This window comes from Jaculus jaculus, chromosome 4, assembly GCF_020740685.1.
Source record: "Jaculus jaculus isolate mJacJac1 chromosome 4, mJacJac1.mat.Y.cur, whole genome shotgun sequence".
In the NCBI taxonomy this organism is placed as follows: Eukaryota; Metazoa; Chordata; class Mammalia; order Rodentia; family Dipodidae; genus Jaculus; species Jaculus jaculus.
In genome coordinates, this window is record NC_059105.1 from 175661854 (window position 1) to 175678926 (window position 17073).

The window sequence follows — 17073 nt, forward strand, 5'->3', positions numbered from 1 at the left end:
GGGCCCCTGCACCTTACTGCAGTTAGAGACTGCAAGATTTCTCCACTGAGGCACATCAAGGGCTTGCACCCCTTCTTCTTTTCTGGGGGGATGGCTGCATGCACTACAGAAGATGACAGAACTCCAGGGCTCCACACCCCATGTTCTAGTCATAGCTCCCTGCTCCCCCCAATTATGCCCATCCCAGTGCCTTCAGACATGGCCAATGTCCCATGAGGAGCCAAAGTACCCCACACCGACCACACCACAGCGCAACACACCGTCCTGATGGAAAACAAGTGACCAACTAGCAATGCAGGGAAAAGGAGAAGCTCTACCTCACCCAGAATCAGTAAAGCACCAGGAAATCGGGGTATTTTGTCCTGAAAAGGAGGAAAGCACTAACACTGAACAAATCACATACTTTGAAATCTTGATTGAGAAAACTTCCAAGACAACATTTTAGCCAAAAGAAACTGCCTAGATTCAACAGACTGCATCATAGCTGGTATCATCAAATGCCCACAGTTACTGGCTCTGAAAGAACACAGCAACGGATAGGTCTAAAAAATATTTTCTCTCCTGACCTGTTTGTTTAGAGCAATACTGAAATTAACTGCTCACCAAGAACTGTTAAAGCGACGCTAAGAGCAAAACACGGAGCAGAGAGCAACGTAGCGTGGGACTGGCATTCGGATGTGCCCCCTGCACACACGTCCTCGCGTTGGTAACTGATGGTGACTGGCACGAAGGGGTATTTTAAATGCTGTATCTTGTTTCTAGTTTTCTTTGACTAAAATGACAAGCATTTTACATAAATAGGAAACAACAAACAAATACCTTCGTGACCACAATAAAACCCATGCTCAGGTATACTGCAGATCTACAGGTTATTTATATCTCTTCCCACCCTTTCTTTAGGTTACCTCAGCCGTGGTCACTTTATGGGGAGACCGAGGCCACGGCAACCACCATCCGTGAAGCTGAGTCAGTGACATGCACGGGAATTAAGAATCAAGGACACGCACAGTGAGCAACAGGGCATGCTTGGGGAGGTTCCTTGGCTCTGGTTTCCCACCTATCCTAGGACATTGTGACCTCACTCCGTCACATCCCTGCCTCCTTTAAGACAGATGTTGCACAGCTTCCCTCTGGCCTCGGCTCAAGGACCGGCTACAGCAAGGTCGAGTGTAAGGTCACAAGGACACAGGCAAATCTCGAAGGAGCAGGCACCACATTTTCCACTTATCCCATGTTAAGTTGTTATCTAAAGATTCTGTAAAAGGTCGTAGCGTATGAGCTGTTGGGCAAGTACCTCACAATCAATCCAATCAAACCCAATAGGACTCTTCCAGGTCTGATTTCATACCGAAAAAGGGCCATTAAAATCAAATGGCAAGGATTTAGAGTACAGCACAAATTTTGCACAACAAGGCTTACATGTCTTAACAAGGTAATAGGCTGAACCTCATATAAAATGCATGCCCTTCAGGCTCAGGGGTAAGGGAATAATGTTACAAAAACCACAAAGATAGAACCACCACCAAACACAACTAGCAGTGATCTACCATCAAAAGGCCTTTCCCTTTGAGTATAAATACCCTGTGGATCAGAGGTGGCTGAGTTCCTAGTGACTGGTTCAACTGCGATTTATTTTCAAGACTACCTTAAGACTTCTCCTTAACCAGCTATTTGCCCTCAGGACATCACTGGGTTCTGGGTAAATAAAGGCAGGCAATGAAAGCATATCTCCTTTTTCTTGGGCAAGCCTTTCTAAGTAGTTTCTTCTGGCTCATACTGTGCCACACTTCACCAGGTCCCACTGCAAGAGAGAGGGGGCATCTTGTTGTCTGACCGGCTGTCAATGTTCTCAGCTACCTTGAGATACTGCAGAATCCAAAGATCTCAAGGGCTTTTGCTAATGATCTTTTTTTCCTGTCTTTATTTGTCAAATTTATCAAAACATTAAACATGACAGGGAAAATATAAATTCATATAATTCCCCAAGCACATTAGGATAAAAGTTATTTAATGCATTCTTAACAGCAGGCTCTTATCAAATGCCTTGGTATGATTTTCTGGTTGCTTAGCAAGACAATCTATGGATTTTTAATAATCTGTATACTTTCAAAGATTCCCCCCAGCCAAAACTATTGAATTCAATATATAAAATACATATGACATAACAGTATTAGCATTTTTAACAAAAAGTTTATAGCCTTAGTGCTACCTGCTACAGAAATGGGAAATTACAAAGGAAACAATATGTTTTGTTTTGTGACAAGGTTTTACCATGTAGCCCAAGCTGGCCTTGAACATGCCTTTTCCTGTTGCTTCTGCCTCTTAAGTACTAAAACTTCAGAAGCGGGCACCCCCTGCCTGGCGCAAAATGGCATTCTCGTCAACAAATAAGCAATTCTAAAAATTTTCTCTTTCAGTTTCAAGATGTAGGTTCTTTAGCTTTAATGTAATTTCAGAGTATACGCAGTATAAAATAAATCTTCCATGTTGCATCTCAGGAAAAGGGGTTCCAGAGGGCCGGCTCAGTCACCTGTTCTATGAATTTTTGCCTGGCACAGACACTGTACCTGGCACTTTTCTGCATTCAAAGCAAAGAGCAAGTGGAAGACTTTGTTATTTAGCAATAAGTGTCTGAGCACTATTAATCCATAAACGGTTGCATAGTCTAGTCTTAGATCACGTATTAAACCTTTGAAATCCATGGGAACAAAGCAGTAACATGTTCCCTTAGCCACCAGAAGAAAGTGCTAATGTTAGAACAGACAAGTTTTTCTGTTCTCTTTGTGACTAATACACGTCACAGACAGGCGAGCTCACAGGTTGTGGCTGATAAAAATCTAATAAAAGAGCTGGAGAGATTGCTTAGTGGTAAGGCACTTGCCTTCAAAACCTAAGGACCCAGGCTTGACTCCCTAGAACCCATGTAAGCCAGATGCACAGGTTGATACATGCACAAAAGATCACACATGCACACGTATCTGGAATTCAGTACAGTGGCTCGAGGCCCTGGTGTGCCAATTCTCTCCTTCTCTCATTAAAAAACAAAAAACAGGGCTGGAGAGATGGCTTAGCGGTTAAGCGCTTGCCTGTGAAGCCTAAGGACCCCGGTTTGAGGCTCGGTTCCCCAGGTCCCACGTTAGCCAGATGCACAAGGGGGCACACACGTCTGGAGTTCGTTTGCAGTGGCTGGAAGCCCTAGCGCGCCTATTCTCTCTCTCTCCCTCTATCTGTCTTTCTCTCTGTGTCTGTCGCTCTCAAATAAATAAATAAAAATTTAAAAAAAAAAAAAACCTAACACAATTACCAAGCTACTTTCGCGGTCAGCATTGTACCTATCATGTTAAGTTTGCACGAGAAGACTCGAGGTTGAACAAGCTGGAAAGCTCACGAGAGCACAGCTTACCTACCAAGATCCAGGCTCCTAACACTTGCTCCAAGACATGACATTCAGACAGCGCGCAGCCTTACAGTGAGTAAGGAGATGGAAGGCATGCCAGACGATAAAAATTCACAGCAAAATAAGAGCAAGTCATGAAGGGAGAGAAGCTTTCTTGTAACTCCAGGAAGTTATTTAGAGTACTTCTGGTATCTAATGAACTGTCAGCCAACACTGTTTTCAATATAGGGTAAAGTCCATGTAATAACTTCTAAAATCAAATTACATCTATCTGAAAAGGAGAAGCAGATTCTCCAATGGAGAGTAAGTTAGCACCAGACAAATGAGATAACTCTTACTTTTTTATAGAGAGTTTAATAGGTGTAGGACCTCTTATAGCCCACGATTTGTGGTAGCTTGATAATGGACAGTTGGCTTATGTTTGGATATGGTTCTGACTTGTTTTCCAGCTCCAGCTATGGGTCCCGTACCACTGAGGGGATCAGTTAGCCAAATCAAGAGCAGTTGGTTCCCCACCATGGCTGTGTGCCACTATTGCACTTGTGTGGGTACCACGACAGGTTATTTGCTGCTAAGTAGGTTAGACCATGAGTTGCTTGGACAGATACTGGTCATTTTTCCCCAGTCGCCCATGTAGCACCTTCTGGCATTAGAAGTGCTGTCTGGGGACTGACTCTCTTCCAGCTTCCAGCCATGCATGCGAAACAAGCAAGGGTGCTGTTCTCTTGGTGAACCGGGTACCAGCACAAGGGTGAAGGAGATCAACACAGAGAAAAATCAACTTCTACCAAATCAGAGAGCCGGTGACCCAGAGGCCCCCAACACCTCATCACTGAAGCAGACCAAACATGAACCCAACATGGCTCAGGGAAATTTTGCGGAAGAAGGGGAGGAGAGAATGTCAGAGCCACACGTTGGGTCATGAAATGCAGAGACATTTATCCTACCCATAACTGTGGGCTAACTCCAGAATGCATGACCCATATACCTCAACAAGGAGGGGCCGGGGAAGAGGGTAGGACATAGATGAGCCTGACTATATTTGCTGAGTACAAAACTGATTAATAAAAAATAAAAATAATCAAATTACAATGTTATCTAGTAAAATTGCTTACATTTGCTATTTTTAAAGTATTTACAACACACGTCAGCACAAAGACATGCACACTCTGAGACATGGGTGTTGGAGAAGAGTGGACCACCACGTATAAACTGTTCATTTGCCACAGGAGAGGAGGAATTGTACAGTAAATTCCATAGGCCATCCACCGTCTTTTATGAACCCATTTCATCAAAATGACTGCTGACTGAACATTCCATTCCGCACCTGCAGGACCTCGAAACAAAGAAGTCAGCATTTTTGTATCAACTATCTGAGTACAAGGAAGAAGGCCCAACAGTGGAGTTAACCTACTTAAAACTTACCCCGGTCTGGTGTCTGAATTTCAGAGTGTATTGAAAAATGGGGATAACGGGGTTTTGAGAGTCAAGGAAAAGAGTGAACTGCTGACCTACAGTTTTGCTACTATGTTACCGTTCCGCCTACGATGTCAATGCATAACCATACGCTTTGTTTGATGCAGAAGGTGATAGTTAAGTGGACAGGTTCAAGGGGAAACAATGGGAGTTCAAACCTAGTGGACAGAAGTCACATTAAACTAAGCTTATTATGCAGGGCGAGGAGCCAGGTCACAAAAGACTGTGTGATTACCCTTACTGACTATTTTATCCTCTTGGGTAGAAATCATCAATGCCACTCAATGTATGTCTTCACTTTTCAGACTCATCAGCCAAAATCCCATTCTTTGCTTCAAGGCTTACTTATTATTTCCGTCAAGCTCGGCCTCCGGTCCAGACTAGAGGACTTAGTAAGACCCCAGGTTGCTGTGAGGGAGAACTTTTTTTCCCTTGTCCTTCCCAGTGAGCATACCTGTAGGATCATGCCACTGAGCAAGGGCATGGAGAGATGGCTCATCAGTTAAGGCCCTTGCTTGCAAAACCTAATGACAAGGGTTTGATTCCTTGATACCCATGTAAATTCAGATGCACAGTTGCACATGCATCTGGAGTTTGTGTGCAGCAGCTAGGAGGCCCTGGCACGCCCATCCTCCCCACTCCTTGCAATTAAATGAGTATTGTTTTAAAAATACCGCCAAAACCCTGAGGTGACATTCTTCAGTAAAAAGTCAGCAAAGGAAGCAAAAGATACAGTCTTTACCCAGTTCTGATATGCATGAACTCCATGGTTTAGTTACCTAACACTGGTCTCCCAAAACACAGTTCAAACTTTTGTTACAATATGCCATGTAAAAAGCTGCAGAAGAGAAACTTCACTTCTTTCTCTTTGGTTCACAAATCACCACCCGAATAGCAGAAAGTGTCCCCTCACCAGTCACTGCTCTTGACAACTGCTGGGGACCAGTCACTGTGCGTCTGTCATTCAGTCCGCACACAGTCAGCCAGGGCATGGCTGTGTTGTCTCCTTGTCTCCCAGTGATAAACTCACAAGACATTTTATAATGCAAAGGAAACCCCAGGCATGAAAACTAAAAGAGCAAACATAGGCAAAAGTGGGGGGAGGACTGAGGGAATGGCTCTGTGACTAAAGGGATTGCCATGCAAGCACGAAGTGGACACTTGACTGTGAATGTGTGTCCCCACCCCCATCGCTTGAGGTAGTTTTGATGAAGCTTGCAACTTAAGTCCCCAGCAGCCTGCCCCTGAGGGGGCCGTGTGCATCCTGAAGTCCAGCTGTAAGGGACATTCAGAGCGGGCTGAGCTCTGGCTGCTGCGTTTGGTGGTGTCCCTGTTATGATCTATGGACGCGAGCCAGCTTTCTCCTGCCAGGGGTGATGCGTCCCCTGAAATCGAAGCCTAAAATCAACCCTTTCCTCCCACAAGGGAGCTGCTTCGGATCAGGTGGTTGTCCCAGCAACCGCGACACATGAGATCCTGAGTTTGACCTGAGAACTCATCTAAATTCGCCCGGCGTGGCCCCCTGTGTGCACAGTGCAAGTGCTGATGGTGACATGGGGGGTCCCTGGGCTTCCTGGCTGCAGTGCGGCCAGGCTGGCAAACTCTAGGTTCGACATGGGCTCTGTGCGGAGAATAGGACAGAAGCTGACATTCCACTGCAACGTTTTCCTCATTGGTTATGACGGTCGCTTTCCGGCTGGGGAGATGGTTCAGCGGCGCAGGCTTGCTGTGCGAGCCTGGCGGGCGGAGGCTGTGTAAAGTTGGATCACGCGGTGCATGCGTCTGTGATCCCAGCGCTCCCACGGCAGTGGGAGGCAGAGTCAATAGAGCCCTGAGGCCTGCAGGCCAGCTGGTCCGGCCTTCCCGTGGGTCATCAAGAGCCTGTTTCAAAGCCGAGGGGAAAGTGAGGTCTGACGCTTCGAGGCTCTTCTTTAACCTGTGCATGTGTGCTCTGGCATACACGCTCAGCCATACATACAAAAACATCACAGAGAGAGGGAGAGAGAGGAAAAGGGGGAGGATTGCCTTATGGAGGCTCAGGTTTCAGTCATCCTCATGGCCATGCAGTTGTATACAAAGCAAAAGACTCCTTGTATAGGAAAAAAAGCTTAAAGAAAATAAAACAAAAGAATAAGATACGCCAGCATCAAAGAATTCCAGAATGTAGCCAGCCCTTTATTTACAGCTGAGCCTTAAATCGGCAGGGAGGAGAGAGTGGGTGGGCGGTACTAAAAATCACGAAGCCACCATCTAAACGGCAGAAACCACTTAGGACATCAGAATGTGGATGGAGCGCCCTGGACGTCAGCCAGGAGCTGATCTTGAATGAAGCAACAAACTCGGAGCTGGTAGAGTTTCCAGAACAATAACAAGTGTCGGAAAGCAGTTCTACTTGCTGGGGGCTCAGTGCTTGTTCCTAGCGATCTCTGAACTGGTTCTTAAGATTCTTCAAAGCCAAACACACATTTAGGAATAGCTCCATGTAGGAGACCTTTGTCTTCGAAACAAGGGCTGGTGCTCCCAAGTTGCTGGCCGGGCTCCAGGAGCAGAGAAATCTCTCCAGGTTTCTTCCCCACTAGGACCCCAGCCCAGCTTCTTGTAAAGAAACTCTCTCCTCAAAGTGAGGCCATAACCTCCTGTCTGTACTGACAGGTTAGCAAAGGTTCAGGCTTCTTCTTGGACCACAAAAGACTCACATGCAGAGCTATAGACAACACTGACAGAAACGCCCCACAGCCAAGTAAAGCGATGGTTGCAAAAAGTTAAAGAGAGCTAGACATCTAGACAGGAAAAGCCATGGGTCTGCATTATCAAGTCCACAAGGTTTACTTCACACTGGGTGCTGAGGAACACCCAGTCTGAAGAGGTGCTCAGGCTATAACCAAGCAGCTCCTTACAAAAGGGGGCTAAAAGGCAAAGAGTGAGGTCCAGCACAGGACAGGAGGACACACCTTCTGCCTAACAGCAGTGACTGGCATGTGATGGCTGTAAGCCAAGGGTCATGGGAGGTCACTTCCACACCTCAAACATTTCGCTCAGTGCCCAGCAGGTACCAGTCAGTGGGCATGTGTAGAATAACCCATCACATGACACCAACATTTAGCTCTGTAGTAGACTACTTGGATAAATACCTAGGCAAGACACAGTATATGGGAGGAAGGGCTTTACTCGATCCTCCACGTCCAGTGGGAAATTCTATCAGTAGAGGGAAAGCTGCTTGCATACATCCATGCAGAGGAACGAGCAAACAGCCCGTAAAGAGTTAGAGCAGCAAGCACAAACGGCAGCAAGCAGCACCTACTCAGAGCTCAACCCCCTCGGTGCACCTTTGGGCTGCAATTCGGAGCTTCCCCTCAACACCCCTCAAGGCTAAACTCAAGGGTCCCCTCCACCCACCTCCTCCAGCAAGGTAGCTAGAGATCCAAATGTGTTAATTTGGATAGATGCCCCCCAATATATTCAGTGTTTTACTACTTTGTAGCTTCCATCTACAGCCGCCTGGCTGGAGGCGGTGTCACTGGGCAGATCCTAAGGTGTGGTGGTGGGTTCGAGATTTCAATCTAAAGGGATGCAAAGTGTGCCTGGCTGGAGTTCCTGAAGTGTGCTGTGCTGTGTGGCTTTTGTGTCTGACTCTACATCTGTCTCTCTCTCTTTCTCTCTCTCTCTGTTTGAACCTGTGAAGGCAGGCCAGCTTCTTCTGCCATTATGGAACTTCCCCTGGATCTGCAAGCTTCAAGAAATCCCTTCCTCCATAACTGTGCCTGGTCTAGAAGTTCATCTCAGTGAACCTGAAGCCGTCTGCTACACAAAGTTACACATTTTAATAAAGCACCTGAGTCTATGGGGGATACACAACACATTCAAACTACTGCAAGTTCTTTCACTAAGTTTCATGGGCTTAGGGTAGTAAACTTAATACAGGTTCATCCATCAACAAAGAAATATAGAGACAGTATAGTGGTAAGCAACAGTGTCCAAATTCAGGGCTTCCAGAACGATCTGCCTCAGTGTCTTATGTGTACCATAAGAATGGCAACTGCACCTATAGCCCACAGTCGCTGTGGGAAATCAATATGCTTTTGCTGGAGAGTGGCTGGCACAGTGCCTGATCTTCAGAGTGAGAGATCCATAAATATTTAGCTACTTATTAAATCCCTGTAAATGTGAGGACAGGCTAGGCGAATCAAGTACAGATGTTCCTCGCCTACACACACACACACACACACACACTTTACCTGAGTACCTAAGATGAACCAAAGTAAAACAACTGCACCAAGTATTTCTTCAGCTTCATAAACACTGTCCCTAAATATGACTAGTATAAACATATAAAACGAACATTCAACCTCCAAACAAAAGCAGAAATTAAAAGTCTTTTTTCATACATAAAATTAGCCAAGGTTTTAGAATGGTAATGATGTCAGGACCATGAGGCGAACACCAACCATTATCATCTGCAGTGCAGTAATTGATAAGGTGCATCTGGAACATATGTTGACAGCGTGAATCTGGGAACTTAAAATATCTTTGTAACCTCTAGGCGTAGGCTCCTTGATCACGGTTAGTTTTACAATCAAATTTTGGGTGAGAGTAAATTCTAACACAGCCGCAGGAAGCGAGCACAGACAACCACGGCCGTGCTCCTGCGGACACTGGGGAACGTGAGGGTGTAGAGCGTACACGCTGGGTGAGCCCATCTTGCTCTCATTTTTAAACAGGAAAATAACAGAGGTAAAGAAAGATATAAGTGGAAGTCGGAAGGTCACGAGAATATACCAGTAGGTCATTTCTAGGTCTCCAGCTGATCTTTTTTCTTTTTTTTTTATTAAAGCTCTTTTTTTGCTTATTTATTTATTTATTTGACAAATAAAGATAGATAGAGAGATGATAGACAGAGAAGAGAGAGAGAGAATGGGCATGCCAGGGCCTCTAGCCACTGCAAATGAACTCCAGACACGTGTGCCTCCTTGTGCATCTGGCTTACGCGGGTCCTGGAGAATCGGACCTGGGTCCTTTGGCTTTGCAGGCAAACACCTCAACTGCTAAGCCATCTCTCCAGCCCGATTTTTTTTCTTGATAACTTCTCATATAACATAATGTGTTCTAAAGTGATAGGCACTGTTTGCTTTAGGTTAGAAAACATTGTTAAGCTTATTTTGTACAGTTATGACTAATCATGAGCATTAATTCCTGGTTCTTTCCACTGAAAATAATGTCACCAGTGATCATATCATGCCTGGCCAACTTCTATTAACCCGGATTCAACAACATTGATATGAAATCATTTTATGATTAAAAAAAATGCTGCCTGCCCAAATCACATGAGACAGCCTTGAAAGCCTGAGTCTGCCTATATAGTTAAAAGCTTTCCCTAACTTCAGTGAAGAGAGAGCAGGTACTGATACTGAACTAGTCTTTTTCTGGAAATAAAAGGCTTACTGAAATTCTAAGGTAACTTCTAAGAGAAGTCTAGACTTGAAGGTGGGAGTTATGAAAATGTCTTGACAGTTGCCGCTGTCAGCCCTTGTTCTCCTTAGTATATTTTCCTGTTTAGGCACAAGTTGAGAACATGTCTGAAATCGCTAAGCATTTCTAGAGTGCTACCCATTAGGAAAAGCTCTTAAAATATATCACCCGCCATCTCCCTTCCATTTCCATGTCTCACCGAGGATACACACAGCTTCGATCTCGGAGGAGGGAGGCACACCAGGCCTGTCCGCCCCAGTACATCCCCAGCCTTTGCAGACCAAAGTAGCCCAGCACTGTCCACTCGGTGCCTGGAGAGGCGCCCTCTGGCCCCCATCAGCTTGGAGGGAGACGCGGGTAAGGCTTACAGTTTAGAAGGCTGACTTCGGCCTTCCTCTTCAGATCTTTACCAATTTGCTCAATTCCCTTCACAAAACCTGGCTCAATCTAAACCTTAACCAGAACACATGCAACTTATGACCCATAAAGACAATTCTATACCGTTGAGGGCAAACCAAGATAAGGCATCAGGGTGCGCCCTCAGAAGTTCGGTGGCATGAGTGGCACGGCAAAGTGCCACATCACAGAACACAGCTCCCCTGGGGCTTCCTCGGGGGCTACACAGCTGCAGACCAAGGACGACAAGGCAATGGGGGCTTGTCCATGGTGGGACAAACTGAGGGAAGTAAAATGGGACTCGCCAGCACTCCAGAGCATAAGATTCTGTCTTCACATGAGCCTGTGACCATCTGCTTAGCAATTAAAACCATAAGTCAATATGGCAGTACTACAGGAGATTATGGCGGTATTATTATTAGCATTTCCAGTATTGTCTCAAAAAGAGATCTTTATTAAAAAAAAAAAGAAAAACACCACCACCCAAAACACCTTCTTATGAATTTAAAAATAAGCTGCAGCAAAACCTGGGGGACAATGTGTATGTTAAGTTGACAATTATTCAAACAGCATACTCTATGTATCACAATGGCATGCTTACCAATACAACGCAGTTACATAGGGCTAATTTATTAGCATTGCCCTACAAATAACCACTGAATTACTAAAACACAAATGAGAAATGATATAAATACTTACTTAATATGCCAAACTTTCCCCAGAACAGAAGTATAGCCAAAATTGGGAAAATAACAATGAGAATCTTTTCATTTGGAGAAAACCATGAAGCTGAGGAGAAAGAAAACAAAAAATCACAATTAGTGTTTACTGTAATCAATCCTGCTGCCAGTCTTAAGTATGCCTTGTATTAAAGATAAACATAATTAAAACTGTGGGCATAATTTATACACTCACATACACAAACAGATGATACATACCACTTATTCATATAACACATTCTATCTAGGATGCCCAAAGCCCTGGCCAGCTGAGTGTCTCTGCTCACGCGCTCTGTTTTCTGTGGAAAGGGCACGCACACAGTAGTGGACAGCAGCTCTGTTCCCCACAGTCCATGTGAACACCGCTGCTCATCACCACCCTTGCCTGCCACACAGGAAGAGCACAGACTGCACCCCTTTATGGGTTGTTGTGACAAGCAAGGTAATGTATGCAGAGGGCTTACAGCAAGGGTCAGCATACTTGCCAAGGGCTCAGCAACTGTGGGCTACACTTATTATGTAAAATGCCCAAATTATCTTCATCCATGAAACCTGATGCGGGCAAACAGGGAAGGGAGCTCTCTGGACATTTAGGCCCCTCCCGTTAACCAGACTTTGACAAACACTTATGAACCCTTCCTTTTCTCAAAATGACTTTGTAATAAAAGACTAACTCATGAACAATTCGACTTGGAAAAGATAGTTCATGTAAACATGAGAGGCTTTAGGTTACTAAAGAAGTTGTTTACATGTGTTATATGCTATGGTGAAAATACATCCACACATCCTATGTAAATGGAAATGAGATATTACAGCTTCACTTAAGGCTTGTTGAGAACTTTTAAAATGTTAAGTTTAACTGCATCTCATAATTCTGTATGACTGTAATTTTGGCTATGAGATTTTTTTTTTTTTTATTCCTCTAACAATAAAACCAAGGAAGCTCAATTGAATGAGGATACAGCTATGCAATGTGAGAAAATCTTTGCCAGCTAGACAGGTGACAGAGGATTAATATCTATCATACATAAAGGACTCAAAAACTAAACACCAAGAAAAGAAACAAACCAATCAAAACATGGACTATGAGCCAGGCAGGGTGGCACACGCCTTTCATCCCATCACTTGGGAAGCACAGGTAGGAGGACTGCTGTGAGTTCAAGGCCAGCCTCAGATTCTATAGTGAATTCCAAGTCAGCATGGGCTACAGTGAGACCCTACCTCAAGAAAAAAAAAATAATAATAAAAATAAAAATAATAACAATAAATGACTATGAAACTGAACAGTTATTAAAGAAAATGGCTAACAAATATTTTTAAAAGTATTTAATATACTTAGCCAAAAGGGAAATGGAAATTAAAACTACTTTGAAATTCCATCTCAGCTCAGTCAGAATGCCTATCATCCAAAGAGAAAGGAAAGAAAGAAAAAAGAAAAACAAACAACAGCAAACACTGGCCAGAATGTGGAGAAAGAGAAACATTTACTCACTGTTGGTGGGAATGTAAAGTGGTGTAGCCACTATGGAAATCAGTGTGGAAGTTTCTCAAAAACCTAAACTTGAGCTACCAGATGATCCAGCTAAACCACTCCTGGGAGTCTATTCAAAATGTGTGTGTATGTATGTATGTATGTATGTATATGATATGTATATTATATGTATATGTATGTATATTATATGTATGTATATATGGCATATACCCTACAATGGAGACACTTGCATAACAATGTTCACTGTTGCTCTATTCATAGTAACAAGGAAATGAACTCAGCCTAGATATCCATCATCTGATGGATAAAGAGCATGGGATACATACATGATGGAATTTTGTTCAGTTCCACTGTCAAGAACAATTATTGCAGAAAAGTCAATGGCATTGGGAAATACCCGGAGTGAGAGAACCCAGAAAGACAAAAGCGACCTCTTCTCTCTCACAGATCTGACCTGTGAATTCTTAGATCTGTATGTTTAAGTTGGAGTGACTGGTGTTGGAGGCCAGGAAGGTAGAAAGGGGGCAAGAAGTGTTAAAGCACTTATGATATAAAAGTAAAAGGAGAGAATAGTGGGGGGGGGGGTAAGAAGGGATGGTGTAGAGGGATGAAGGAGAAGAGAGGGTGCAGGGGAGTTTAATCCAAAGAATGAATAAAAACTTGCTTTGTAAGTGAATTAAAATATAACTTAAAAATAAAGAGCTTGAACACAGGTACTGCATACGGGTGGATAATGCTGTTCCCAGAAGCCATAGCTTATTAAACAAAACATCCAGTGCCTGGTGTGAGATACTGCCTTCTAAACTGAATGTAAGGGAGGCCCGGGAGAGCCCCTTACCTAACACAGCACAGACCATTGCTGTTGTTTTCAATCGCCCCCAAAACCAGTGCTAAATCCGTATTGCTCAAGGCACAAGATGTTTTGGTTGCAAGACAGAGAAACCAAGCTGGGACTGATCTGGAACTTTCCTCCTTGCTATCTTTCATAGCATTGCTGGAAGGTGTTTTTATGCCGGCTGCTGGGGGAGAAAAGCCTTCAGCAATCTTACCCAGCAGTGAACCTTGCATACTGTACAGCTGATCCGCCAGGCGAGTTGGGTCTTCTGCTCCAGCGGTGGCGTATTTGTTATGGCTGGTAAGCGATCACTTTCTGATTGGATGTAAGGGCCACTGCCTGGGAAGTAATTCATGCCTGGTGAACATGGTCAAAAACATACGGCAGCGAGCTCATAAGACCTAGGATGGAACCTAGTGCAGCCGCTACGCTAAAGGGACATGCTGTCCAAAGGCCTCCTAAGTATGCACGTTTATACCCATAGATTCGAGCTGGTGTCAGCCTCAAATCAAGAAAGCTTCTTTTCCGGGTATGGGGAAGGCGGGGTTCATCAATAAAGATGAATGTAGGTTCAAAGTGCCAAAATAATTCCTGTGTGATCAGTCCTAAGTAGGAAACTTTATCATTCCCTCCAAGGCTCAGGGAATATTGTGGAAGAGGGGCCGGAAATAATTCAAGAGACAGAAGATGAGAAGGAGTGCTGTAAAATGCTGTCTTCTGGACAAGACATGATTGCTACGCTCATGAACTCACAGCAGTTGTGGTTTCCTGGACAAGACTGAGCCTGACAACATTCCATCACGAATGGAGGAGGTACCCATGAGGCTCCACCCCTCCCAAAGGATCTATTGTCAATTAATAATTACTGGGTTAGAGGAGCCATGCTCTTCAGTGGTTTAACCACGGGCAAGTTACCTATGCTCCAGTTAATACCCCACCCTCGGGTCATGCAAACAAACCTAATTAAACTGAGTAAGTCACCAAAAATAAATAATATCATACATGATAGATAGATAGATAGATAGATAGATAGATAGATAGATAGATAAGATAAGATAATGGATGGTAGGAGGGAAACTAGTTTGGAAGAGGATTCTCTCAGTTTAAAAATTTGGTGGGTGGGCTGGAGAGATGGCTTAGCAGTTAAGCGCTTGCCTGTGAAGCCTAAGGACCCCGGTTCGAGGCTCGGTTCCCCAGGTCCCACATTAGCCAGATGCACAAGGGGGCACACGTGTCTGGAGTTCGTTTGCAGAGGCTGGAGGCCCTGGCGCGCCCATTCTCTCTCCCTCTATCTGTCTTTCTCTCTGTGTCTGTCGCTCTCAAATAAATAAATTAATTAATTAATTAAAAAAAATTTGGTGGGTTGGAGAGATGGCTTAGGGTTTAAAGTGCTTGCCTGCAAAGCCAAAGTACCCAGGTTCAATTCCCCAGGACCCACGTAAGCCAGATGCACAAGATGGCACATGCATCTGGAGTTCATTTGCAGTGGCTGGAAGCCCTGGTGTGCTCATTCATTCCCCCCTCCCCTCTCTCTCTCTTTGTCTGTCTTTCTCAAATAAACAAAGGAAAATAAACAAAATCACTAGTGCAGATTTCTGTTGGAGTTTAGGTCCTGTCATCGCATGATTATGTCATCTACCTCTAGAATCTGCTATGATGGGAACAATCAAGAATCACTGTATTGGACATTTAAAAATCAACGAGCTGGGTAACAAGATGGTACACATCTGTAATCTTACATTCAGGAAGCTATGGCAGAAGGATCATGAGTTCAATGCCATGTTGAACTACATAGTGAGACATGTCTCCAAAAAAAAAAAAGGTTCATGTCTTTCTTTAATCCCAGCACTTGGGAGGCAGAGATAGAGGGATTGCTATGAGTTCAAGTCCAGCCTGGTACTTACAGAGTGAGTTTCAGATAAGCCTGGAGCAGAGTGAGATGCTACCTTGGAGTGGGGAGGGGGTCTAGAGGGGGGTAATAAAAATTTATCTAAAACCACTTAGCTGTCCATTAAACTACTGATTTGTTATGGAAATATTGTCAGATGCCATTAGCTCTTATGTCCTAAGGGGAGTGTGAGATAAAGACACTTCTCTAGAATTTCTTTTTGAACTCTGAATTTTTTGTCACTAAGAAAATTAATTAAGCATAAAATGATCTAAGAATAGTATCAGATGTGTTTCCATTTCAGGTCTAGAAAGATAATCCAAGGGCATTCACACTCTTTTTCCTCCCAAGCTATAGCTGACGGCTTGGTCCGCTCCACTCGCCTGTGAGCCCCTGATCCTCACCAGGAAGAAGGAGGTGCAGGACAGGAACGTACTACTGGAAAGGCAAAGGAATGACAGTAAGAAGGTGTTGTCTGTGAATAAAATGTAACTTGTGCTTCCAAGTCAAAGTGCTCCAAACACCGAGGGCCTCAGTCCTCTAGCTCGGTATGAAAACGGGACAACTTGAAAGGGTGAGGAGAACACTTCACTCAGCCAAGTGCGCTCTTCAAACAGACACAACACGAACCTCCACAGACAGAGCCAACACCAGCTTCAACAAAACATCACAGTAAGACTTGCCACACTAAAGTTCATACCGAATTTCTATTTGATGTTTCGGGATAATAATGTCTTTTGTGAGGTGCCAGGATGTCCACAGTTTCCAGTTATTTGATCACACTCAGAATTCTATGGTCGTCCCCCAAACTCTGACTTAATGACTTGTATGACTCCTCTCAGTGAGTGAGGCTGTGACTATGTCGAATTTCCCATGACCATGGATTGTTATGAAAAGTGGAAAAGCCAGTTTGCTAAAAAATTAAGGTACCTGATTATGTGATGTTAGCAGTAGGAATTACGATCCTTGAGTGGCTCAAGGTTGGCCTAATCGTGTAACTCTTAGGAGGGGGCTGGATTCTACCTCTAAAAACACACTCAGTATGTGTGTGGAATTCAACAAGATGAAGATTGTCTTCCCTGGATTTATATGTGAAAGGGACGGAATCATCCTCTAGGAGCTCAAGGGAGTCCCTGGCAGGCGTCCAGCACTGCTGCAATGACAAGGAAGTGAGTCCTGCCACAGTCTGGAGAGCAAGGAACTGGACCTCCCACTCCAGAGGAACCCCATTCTGGCTGCCGTCTTAAAGACTTTGGGCAGAAGACAGTCATACCACAACCAGAGCTGCGACCTTCGAAATATGAACTCGTAATTGTGCATTATTTGAAACTCATATTTGTGTCAATTTGTTTTCCAGCACTAGAAAACCATCAGAAGGACTTTATGATGCCTTCATTGCCATCA

The 17073-nt window shown here is 44.3% G+C and overlaps 1 protein-coding gene across 3 annotated transcripts in view; it reads right to left on the minus strand.

The window, feature by feature from the left end:
• The window catches only part of Cd47 (CD47 molecule), a 58491-nt gene that overhangs the window by 18576 nt on the left and 22842 nt on the right, over window positions 1-17073 (minus strand). For all 3 annotated transcript variants that reach the window (XM_045147131.1, XM_045147129.1, XM_012950008.2), the window contains exon 3: window positions 11435-11524. In XM_045147131.1, the coding sequence (XP_045003066.1) occupies window positions 11435-11524 (90 nt within the window). The remainder of the gene's footprint in view (window positions 1-11434; window positions 11525-17073) is intronic.